At 50.6% G+C, this 11,182-nt stretch overlaps 3 protein-coding genes across 3 annotated transcripts; all 3 read right to left on the bottom strand.

Annotated features, from left to right (window-relative positions):
- LOC119267046 (uncharacterized protein At4g14100-like) lies at positions 1–1,060 on the bottom strand. Its single transcript, XM_037548347.1, has 2 exons — positions 496–1,060; positions 1–418 (listed from the first exon to the last, which is right to left on the bottom strand). The coding sequence occupies exons 1-2, from the start codon at positions 974–976 to the stop codon at positions 213–215; spliced, it is 687 nt and encodes a 228-aa protein (XP_037404244.1). The 5' UTR covers positions 977–1,060; the 3' UTR covers positions 1–212.
- A 4-nt stretch (positions 1,061–1,064) lies between these two features.
- On the bottom strand, positions 1,065–3,894 carry LOC119271908 (putative pentatricopeptide repeat-containing protein At2g01510). Its single transcript, XM_037553548.1, has 2 exons — positions 1,349–3,894; positions 1,065–1,200 (listed from the first exon to the last, which is right to left on the bottom strand). Exon 1 carries the CDS (start codon positions 3,892–3,894, stop codon positions 1,432–1,434), a length of 2,463 nt encoding a protein of 820 aa, XP_037409445.1. The 3' UTR covers positions 1,065–1,200; positions 1,349–1,431.
- Positions 3,895–8,836: 4,942 nt separating this feature from the next.
- LOC119271909 lies at positions 8,837–9,317 on the bottom strand. Its single transcript, XM_037553549.1, has 2 exons — positions 9,162–9,317; positions 8,837–9,031 (listed from the first exon to the last, which is right to left on the bottom strand). The coding sequence occupies exons 1-2, from the start codon at positions 9,315–9,317 to the stop codon at positions 8,837–8,839; spliced, it is 351 nt and encodes a 116-aa protein (XP_037409446.1).
- Positions 9,318–11,182: the final 1,865 nt, after the last annotated feature.

An 11,182-nucleotide genomic window follows, 5' to 3' on the forward strand; every position in this document is an offset into this window, starting at 1 on the left:
TTGGGTTTACAAGAATGATTAAGCACAATATAGTGCCTTGTGATCAGTACTTGTGCATGGGAGAGAAAACAGGTAAGCTTTGCTACAAAGGAAATTAAATTGAACAGCGTGAGTTTTTTCAGAGTGCCATCCCCAGTAGCAATGGTTGGATGAACCATGTCCCCAGTAGCAAGGTGTGAAAACACACACCAAGTATTCATATTCAGACATTATCAGTAGGCGGCAGCAGCTCCAGCAAACTTCCTGAATAGCCTGGCCGCGTCCATGACGCCATTCGAAACGGCGACATGATCGCCATCCTCGTTGGTCTTGTTGGCTGCTTCATCGAGGAAGCAGTGCGCCGGCGCCTGCCACTGGGAATCGTCTTCCAGCACCACGCCCACCTCGAAGCTCATCACAAACTGCTCTATCCCCGTCACTGCAACCATGAAAAGCTCCATCAAATCCGGTAAAGTTCAGACATCACGTGGAGTAGTAGTAGCAATGGGGATATACCATCAATGAAGTTCCAGCGGACGGGGCGGCGCGTGAGCGCGTCCTCGTAGTAGACGATGAAGCCGGCCTTGCCCCAGACGTGGCAGTCGAACCCGCCTGTGGTCTCGCGGCCGAGGTAGACAGCACTGCCGTCGGCGAGCCACCCGGGGCGGAGCACGCCGACGGGGAACTGCTCCGTGCGGCACGTGGCCGAGTCGAAGTAGAAGGTGGTGCCGTTGTTCCACTCCACATCGTACAGCGGGTCGCCTGAGAGTTGGTGCCGGATCAGGTTCAGGTTGCGCCGCCGCGGCCAGTCGTAGTACAGGTCGTGCAGGCGGAGCGGCGGGCCCGATGAAGCAATCGAGACGTTGGTCAGGTTTGTGAACAGCACCGCGTGGAACTGCTCCGGCCACGGCGCCGGCCCGTCGGGCGTCATCGCTGAGGACGCCCCCGCCGCGGTGGCGGCGGCGATGAGCAGGAGCTGGAGCAGTGGCCATGCCATGTCTGTCCCAGACCTTATCTTTGGTTACACCTGTCTGTCTGCTGGTGAGTGAGGGGTGACCACCACCAGTGACCAAAAGCAATGGATGAGTGGGCAGCAAATGTATACCATCCATGTGCAGCAATTTCAACCGCACAAGCTTCTTGGAGATTTATCGATTGGGTTGACAATGAAACGAATATCAAGTTTCAGTGATGAGTAGCGCATAATCGATGTCGTCAACTCTGTGTAAAATAATATAATATCACTTGTTAGCATGGTTCCAAACTACTTCCAGCTATGTACATGAAAGAAAAATACACCTAATGAAGCATTTCGTAAACTAGTTATTAGGAACATGGTAACAAAAAATACCAAAAATGTTCAAGTTACCTGATAGATGTGCTCTTACAATCCTTAGTTGTTTGTCAGCATGTTCAGTGTGCATCCTTCATTTGCACAAGAAAGCCTAGTCCCTACCAATAGTCTCCACAAGAACAAACTCCATCCTTGAAATGGTGAAACCTGCTTGAATCTCTTACAATTATGTCTCTGTTCACAATCTTTGACATCATCTTGATTGCAGCATGGCAATCTAGGCAAGCAGATAGATTCTTCATAACTCTAATTGGCGTCCCTGGTGGGGTGTTAATCAGAGCAAATGCAATGGCCAATCTCTCGCTGTGGTATTTCAATGACTCCAACTTCAAGTCATCGTCCACTTGATGCAAGGCACAGCTAGTGTCGGGCTTATATCCTTGTTTATCCATCTCTTTGTACAGCCTCTCTAGCTCTTCTTTCATCTCGGATATCATCGGGTTGGTTTGGTCATTTGAAGAAAAGCTGTAGATTTTCTGTTTGATTTCAACCCAACTGTAACCTGACTCTTTCCTAAGTCTTCTATTTCTCATGATCTTTTTAACATGGGCAGCGTCTTCCCATTTACCCGCCTTTGCATATATGTTGGATAGTATAACGTAAGGTGTCGCATCGGTGGATCCCATACTGAACAACTTTTCAGCTGCCACTCTAGCTAAATCCTGGTTTCCATGGATCCTGCATGAGTGAAGAATGGAGCTCCAAATGATTGGGTCATCTTCAAACGGCATCATGCTCAACATTTTCTGAACTTTATCAAAACGTCCCACCCGACCTAATGTATCGATAACACAAGCATAGTGTCCCTTCCAGGGGGATATGCCATATTCATGTTCCATCAATTCAAAGTATTTCATACATTCTTCTGCAAGACCGTTGTGACTGCAGGCTGACAGTACACTCAAGAAGGTGACTGAATCTGGTTTGAACCCATAATGAAGCATACCTTCAAACATCTTGATGGCATTCTTTGCCTGCCCGTAGTGCGCGTAGGCTGAAATAACAGCATTCCACGAGATAGAATTCCTCTCGGGCATCTCATCAAATGTTTGGAGTGCCTCATCCAAACAGCCACACTTTGCGTACATGTCAAGAAGGGCACTTCCTGAGAACACACTGGAGATGTGGCCTGATCTGATGGTGTAAGAATGCAACTGCCTCCCTAACCCGATCATTGCCAGGCTTGAGGAAGCCTTAATGATGCTTGAAAATGTCGCCCTGTCCGGGCTCAGACCAGCTCTTCTCATGTCACAGAATAACCGCAGCGCTTCCTCCAGCTGCCCATTCTGGACATACCCGGTTATCATTGCTGTCCATGAAACGCCTGTCTTGTCATTCTTGTTGAGAAAATTGGTCTTTGCAGCATCCAGCATCCCACATTTTGAGTACATGTCAATCAGGGCGTTGCCCACAAGATCCTCCGAAGAAAGGCCAAGAAGGACCAGCTGAGCATGTATTTGCTTCCCAATCCCAATGTGAGGCAGTGAGCCAGTAACACTCAGCAAACTAGCATAAGGTAAGGCCTGCCTGTCGAAACAGAGTATCTGCATCTCTCTGAACAGCCGCAGCGCTCTGCTAGCGCACCGGTTCCAAGCATAGCCTGAGATCATGACATTATATGAGACATTGTCGCGCTCCGGCATCTCGTCGAACAGCTTCTCCATCTCAGCAAGGCAGTCACATTTGGAGTAGAAATCCAGCAACGAGTTCTTGACAAACACGTTGTGCGCCGAGGTGGCTCTGGCCACAAGGCCGTGGACCTGGCGCCCAAGTTGGAGATCACCCATGCCCGTGGCGACAGTGAGCATGCTGGAGAAGGTGAACTGGCTGGCGTCAAGACCCTGGCGACGCATATCAGTAAATAGGCCCAGCGCTTCCCTGTGCAGCCCCTCCTTGGAGCACCCCATCATCATGGCATTGTAGGTGACGGAGTCCCTGTGCGGCATCTCCTGGAACACTCTCATACCAGCAGCGAGGAGGCCGTGCTTGCAGTAGGCGTCGAGCAGCGTGTTGCAGACGACGACGCTGGAGTGGAGGAGGCCGAGCTTGACGGCGAAAGGGTGGAGCGACGCAGTCACGGCGCCAGAGGCAGGCACGTTGAGCACGGTGGACACGGTGACGCGGTCCGGGGCGACGCCCTCCCTGAGCATGTCGCGGAAGAGGGCCAGGGCGTAGGCGGCGCGGCCGGGGGCGGCGGCAAAGGCGGCCATCATGATGGTCCAGGTGACGGCCTCGCGGAGGCGGGGCGGGGAGGAGAGGAAGAGCTGGTGCGCCGCGGCGAGCTGGCCCGACCTGGAGTAGCCGGAGAGCATGCGGTTGAGGGAGAAGGCGTTCTTGGTGTGGGGCATTTGGTCGAACAGGGCGCGGGCCTGCGCGAGGCGGCCGGAGGAGATGAGGGACTGGAGGTGGAGGTTGAGGCGGTAGGCGGCCGGGTCGAAGCCCGTCTTGACCATGCGGGCGTCCGGCGGCGTGGCGGCGCCGAAGCCGGCGACGGGGCCGGCGCGGGGGAGGACGGCGTCGGCATTGGCTACGGCCACGGTGGGTCTGAACGGGAGGCGCATTGCGGGCGGCGTATGGGGGGTTTGCCGTAGAACGGGAGGGAGCATTAAGGCCCGGCCCAGGCCCAGGCCCAAGCGTATGGGGATTCGCCGCGTGTGCACAAGTTCAACTCTTCTTCATCATACATATCATACATAATACATTCATTTCTCCGACAAATATTTTCGAACAAAGGGAGTATCTTTTTAAAAAGGCTGAGCTTTGGATCGATTTCTTTCCACTCTTGTGCAACAATCACCTCTCAAATGCCATGACCTCCAATCTTTCGTAGAATTAAGAGCACATTCACTCTAGTATCCTAAGAATACGTACTCACCAAGTGTTGAAGCCAATCACTACCAGAATAGCAGAATGACTTTTCATTCGAGATTGGACGTTCTTGACGCATAGCATATCACAAGGCTCTACTTTTAGTGCATGCCACAACTGCATGTGATATTCATCTTCTGAAGCATTTCCACAAATAGTCCAAACATCATCAAGTTCTAAAGTTCTCTTCTGTTTATTTTGTTAGGTAGCTAAAGTATTAATTGCTACCCTCCACCCCAACAATTTGAAAAAAAATTCCGACGCATTGGATTTTCATATCACATCCCAAATGCTGCGAACATATGCCTTTCCAGACGAACTCGAGGCGGCAAAAATCCCATGAGTTCGGTCTAGGTTGTTTGTACTCTTGAGCGTGAAAATCACTTGACTTTTCATAGTGCCACACAATGCAACCCTCGGTCGTACTGGTTGGGGTACGGATTTTGTATATTTCCTCGGCATCAAAAGGATGAAAGATTTGGTTTACGAGCTCTGTATCCCACTCTTTGGGCCCCTCCTTCATAAGTTGATTGGCCTATCTGCAAACAGATATGAAAACCTGTCCCAAGTGATTCTGAGCTACAATACTGGATTATATGGTTCATCTATCTCTGGTTGCCTACCTTTGGTTCACCAATAGAAATTTTTGAAGAAGCTCCATTTTTAGCCAGTAGTGGTGATGAGACCTTCCTCTGTAGGTGATGCTTCCAAAGCATAGAACAGGAAGATAGTGAACAAAAAAGGATGTCACTGATGCTAAAAAAACTGGGCAACATTGGTTATCTGGCCACTATGTATATCTGTATTTGGTATATAATCCTTCCTTTCACACAACAATAGCAATTGTCCATGCCTCCCCCATGGCATGTTCAGCTTAATGCCTGCTGAATCTCAAGATACAAAAAGACATTATTCAATCATGAAATTGAATAAGTTTTTCGGTGGAACAAATCAAATTAATGTTGTGAAACATCACAAACCATATAATATGAAAACACCGAATGAAAAAATGAAACTATCTGTGTGTGCATGATTGGTCATCTGGTCTTAATGAATACGTATATGTAGAACAATATTCTTCATTTCACATAAGATACAAGAGTTGTGTTATAAATAAAATGCAAGAAACTTGGAAAATATCAAAACTTTCAATGGCGCAATTGAAGTCCAGAACTCTTGCTCAATCATAAGGGTATCTAAATGCCAATGACTATTGAAAAATAAGAAGAACATCGTAGAAAAATATTGTTAGTGAAAAGGGGCATGATATAAACACATATGACTTTTTGTTCATATGTATGTGAGAAACAAGTCAATTCTAGCTAGTGCACTTTTGGATACGTTAGAAGAAAGATGACATCTATACATGTGACTTAAGCTCAAATGGTTTGAGCACACACATGCTATTTATGTAATAGTTTAACACAATTGTATGATACAATGCATACCAAGGTAGAACAAAAATATGTCAAAACAAGGTAGATCAAACTTTTATGGAGGCTAGAAACATAAGAACATAAACATTTTCTTATAGAGGAAAGGGGAAGAGAAGGAGACGGAAGCGCGGCGGCATTGCAAGGAACAAAAGGGCACGACGAGGAGTGGCGGCTAGGGTTTTCATCCGCTTAGAGGCCACATCAGAGAGAAAGAGAGAGTGCACAGGCGATTAGGGTTCCCTCACCTCCCGTCGGAGCCGCCATCGATCTACCTCGCTTATGTGGCCTTCGGGCCATGGAGGCGGGGTGGATCTCGGCCCCCGCCTCGAGAGGGCTCTGTTTTCCTGGTTTTAGGGTAAATGTTTGGTGGGACGACACTTAGATGGTGGTGGTGGTGTCTTCTCCAATAAAGTCTCCCCGGCTTCAGCCCCATCTCGGCGACGACGTCGGGAAGCCTGTGGGAGTGGTGTGGTTCTTGAGGACTTCTTCTAGTTGTGGAGATCCGTGGATCGTCAAGGAGCTTCATCGGCGGTTCTTCCTCCTTCGTCATCTCCGGGACGGATGTGGTCTTCTTGACCCGTTCGGCGACTTCCCGTCCGCATCCAACTAAGTCAGGCCGGCTCATGGAGGAGCGGCAATGGCGGCGCATCGTCGACATGGTCTGGAGGTTGAAGACGAAGGGCATCTCAAGGAGTCCATTGTAATTTTCGTTTTTGTTGAGGTGCTTTGTACTATCTAGTGTTTCTTTTAATGCCAGGGTCCTTTTCACAAAAAAGAAGAGGCCAAGCCCTCTCCTATCAAACCCTAAGCCACCATGAGAAATCCCAAAACTACCCCCACCCAAATTCTGGAAAATATCCAACGGCCGAGCTCGCATAAAAAAATATCGAACGACTGAAATGATCCGGACCCAGAGATAGACGCCCACGATCGCATCGGCAAATCGACCGGGCGGACGATATGGTCCAAGCTCTGAGTGGCCCTAGTGCGTCGGCAAATCAATCGGACGGCGGATATGCTCTAAGCTCGGAAAACCCTAGTTTCTTGCATCTACATAACCATGGTATGGGTTGGAATTCCCAAGTGCGCCGCCGGTCATGCCCCCATCCAAAAAGCCCAGCGAGCTCCTCCGCGCATCCCTATCCCCGCTAGAGGCGACCTACCATATTTTATCTGAACTCTGAAGGCAGCTGCATCCATGGAGAGCATGCCGGAGGAGCGGCGGCCGAAGCTTTCTGACGCCGGAGGCGGCGAGGACCGTCTTAGTGCATTGCACGACGACGCCCTCATCCAGATCCTCCTCAAGCTCCGTCGCCTCGCTACAGCCGCCCGGACCAGCGTCCTCTGCCGCCGTTGGCGCCACCTTTGGGCCCTCCTCCCGAAGCTGCACTTCTACAACGCGACAGACCCCCGCCGCATACGCTCCGCCCTCGCCGCCCACGAGGCCCCGGCGCTCCAGGAGCTCGTCGTCGTCCAGCAGGACGCCTCTTTCGGGCCCACAGGGGCGTGGCTCCCCATCGCCGCACGCCGCCTCTCCGGCTTACTGTTTTGCCACTATCTGTCGCAGAGGGTCAGGGCTAGGAGAAGAGCTGCCTTGAAGCTGCCATGCTTCGAGAGCGCCACCGGGATCTCTATGCGGTTAGGGTTCCTCCGCCTTACGCTGCCGCCTTCCGGCGTGTTCGCCCGACTCAGTCTTCTTCATCTCTTTCAGCTCCGGCTGCACGGTATGTGTGAGCTCGGTGCCATTGTCTCCTCGCCGCGGTGCCCATGCTTGGGTAGACTCGTCGTCGATGACGTCCGGGGTGTGGGCGGCCTCGCAATCCACTCGGAATCTCTTGGACAAATTGAGCTATATAATCTGCCCGACTTGCAGCAGCTCACCATCGTGGCGCCATCACTCCAGCAGCTAAAAGTGCAGGATTGCTTTGCTCCGGTTGCGCGGCAACCGGTTGCCAGCATCTCAGCCCCACACCTGCTGCAGCTCGCATGGATAGATGATTATGATCAAAACTCCGTCAAGCTTGGCGAGATGGCACACCTACAACGGCTTGACCTCCAACAATTTATCGTATATGGAAAGGACTACATTATTGCTTCGCACAACCGTAATTGTGCGCTTCTTTTGCGGCGCTTTGAACGCCTACACAGTCTTGTTATCACTCTTCATTGCCCCCCGGTGAGTTCATACTATGTATAATCTATGCCATTGTTGAACATGCTATGTGATCAGCCGAAGAAGTAGAAATATTTGACTTGAAAGGAAGTGAGCATGAAATCAGTGCTGTGAATCGTCTATTCAGTTGGGCACCGGTGCTAAAAAGGATGACAGTAAATTTCCATTACTCGGTCACGGAAAACAAAGCTGAAGAGCTCTGCCAAGTGTTACTAACCTTTTCCAGGCCGGAAATATGTATGATTTGTAGGATGCCCAACATGTCGGAGAAAGTTTTGCATGCTTAACAGGACACCAATTTTTCCCCAGTATCCATTGATTGTCAGTTGGGCGAGCAGCTTATGTGAGACTGGACTAAACTAGTTTAAACTGTAGCGACAATCTTCATGTGCGTGTAGCTAGCTGCTAGTTTCCCTATCCATGATTTATGGTTTGATACTCATATGCTTGGTATGCATTTTGTGTGCGGTAACTAACTGTATGCCTCATGCCTATTAAAATCACAACAATTTACTCTAGTGTTTGAGAAATTGGCATGCTACTTTGCTTAATAACTTTGTAATAGGATTTCAGTTTACAAGATTGTCGGTTTGTTGGAAATGAAAAATGGTAACCAATTTTGTCTTGTCTGCTTTCCTTCCTCGGCAAAAGTTTTGATCTCCGAAAATTTGGGTCTAGTGCCAACCATCCAAAGCTATATATGCTTATTTCCTCCTCTTATCAACAATTTCTATAGTTGTCATTTCCACACGTATATATTGGGGGATGAGATGCTTAATTTGGAACGCAAAATACGAGCCCTTCTACAAAGCCTCTGATGAGGAACAATATAATAGGCCTTACCAGTTATCTGTTTCTAGGATTAATTCATGTCGAAATCTCAAAGCTAAAGGTGCTGAGCTGGGATCTCATTCTAAGGATTCTTGTGTAATGGACTAAGGGATACTACACAGAATATATGTGCTAATGAAACAATCACCTCCACTAAGCATCATGCATCCAAGAGGCTCGGAGATAAGTAAGCCATCACGCATTGCGTGCACCTGGAGGTTGACCATCATCAAGGTCCATTGTGAGGGTATACACCATGGCAGGTATGCCAAGCGAGAGGAGCACGGAGATAACACAGTTGCCGACCAGGTGGTCCTTGTCCCTGCTCCGTGGAACCATGACCGCGAAGATGAAGACTATAAATAGGACACACGCCGTGTTGGCGAATGCCTGCACAGGGAGAAAAAACAAAGAACTTGTGAGGCAAAACAAAGGATATATATATTCTCATACTGGACATATACAGGATCAAGGCAACACGATGATAGCTTGCTCAGGCTGCAGCTGGGCACGTACGTACCCTGAATGCACGGACCCATGGAGGGTTGGTTTTCTTGGGTTTTGGCACCAGGCGTGGCGCCACGGTCCAAGCCTGCGGCTGCGGCTGCGGCAGCCGTCCTTCCTCTAGCAAGCTGCAGCGCAGATCGTACGCCGGCGCCGGCATCGGCGCCGCCATGGACAGGAGCTTGGGAGGGTCGAGGCCGGTGGCCGTTCTTTGGTAGATGGACGTGCCGGAGTATATGTTCAATATCTTTTTTTTACGGGTAATATATGTTCTATATCTTGGTCGATTGGTTCAATCGCGACGAGTGTATATATAGATTGATTATATAAATATCTAATAAAATATCTTATAATCCAAAACAGAGGTTAGTACTCTACTTGCTTACGAAGAGGACTCCGATCCGGTCAGGTACCCGTACCTGCGTACGTGCTACCAGTGGAGTACGTGCTAAAGGCGTATGCAGCCGTCACCACTCCCTTACCCAAGCCAACTTAAACTTGTTGATGACAGCCAACCGAAACGTTGTTGCTGTCGTCACTTTCCTATCAGAGCCAGCTTGACCTTATCGATGACAGCCAACCAACGCGTCAATGTCGGCGTTCCTCTATCTGAGTCGGCTTGACCTTGTCGATGACAACCGACCGACGTGCCACTATCGGTGCTCCTCTACCTGAGCCGGCTTGACCTTGTCGATGACAACCGACCGATGCGCGAGTGTCAGCGCTTCCCTACCTAAGCCGGCTTGACCTTATCGATGACAGCCGGCCGACCATTGTCGACGCTCCCCTACCTGAGTCGGCTTGACCTTGTCTATGACAACCGGTCGACGCACCGCTATCGATGCTCCCCTACCTTAGTTGGCTTGACATTGTCCATGATAACCGGTCGACGCGCCGCTGTCGCCGCTTCCCTACCGTAGCCGGCTTGACCTTGTCGATGACAGTCGGTAAGTCTTCGTGGATATGCCCCTAAAGACAAACGCACTGGAGCCGTACTTGTCGTCGTTGAACCCTTGTATAGATCTAAAACATCTGGCACCAAATCTCGTCACATGACAAGAAACTCTATCCTCACTGCCCGAGGAGACGGCAGGAATCTATGTTGGAGTTATGTCCAGATGGATAAACTCGAGGAGAATCGGAGCCCGGAAGACAAACTTGAAGAAGAAGCCCCGAGGTCGACCCTGCGGTTGCACCGACCCGTGCTCCACCACTGCGCTGCCCCTTCGGGCTATAGCGCCACGACCCGTGGTCCTGGCTGTCGCCCCAACCCGCTTGTTGCCGCTGTGTCGCCCCTTCGGGCCGTAGTGCCGCGGCCCGCGGCCCGCAGTCCACTCCGCCGTCCCTGCGCGTCGACTTCTTGTGGTATGCACCGCGCCGCCTCCCTCGGTGCGGGAACGCCACCGTCCACACCGGTTTTCATCATGTTGTCGGGTTCCTCGCCTACTTCGAGCACCGATGCCGCGCTCCTAACCTAGCCGTTGTTGGGGAACGTAGTAATTTCAAAAAAATTCCTACGCACACGCAAGATCATGGTGATGCATAGCAACGAGAGGGGAGAGTGTTGTCTACGTACCCTCGTAGACCGGAAGCGGAAGCATTATGACAACGCGGTTGATGCAGTCGTACGTCTTCACGGCTCGACCGATCAAGCACCGAAACTACGGCACCTCCGAGTTCTAGCACACGTTCAGCTCGATGACGATCCCCGGACTCCGATCCAGCAAAGTGTCGGGGAAGAGTTCCGTCAGCACGACGGCGTGGTGACGATCTTGATGTTCTACTGTCGCAGAGCTTCGCCTAAGCACCACTACAATATTATCGATGACTATGGTGGAAGGGGGCACCGCACACGGCTAAGAAAATGATCACGAGGATCAACTTATGTGTCTAGAGGTGCCCCCCTGCCCCCGTATATAAACGAGCAAGGGGGGTGCGGCCGGCCCTAGGAGGAGGCGCGCAGGAGGAGTCCTACTCCTACTGGGAGTAGGACTCCTCCCCCCCCCCCTTTCCCTAGTTGGATTAGGACTTGGGGGA

The sequence above is a fragment of the Triticum dicoccoides genome, chromosome 3A (genome assembly GCF_002162155.2).
Source record: "Triticum dicoccoides isolate Atlit2015 ecotype Zavitan chromosome 3A, WEW_v2.0, whole genome shotgun sequence".
In the NCBI taxonomy this organism is placed as follows: Eukaryota; Viridiplantae; Streptophyta; class Magnoliopsida; order Poales; family Poaceae; genus Triticum; species Triticum dicoccoides.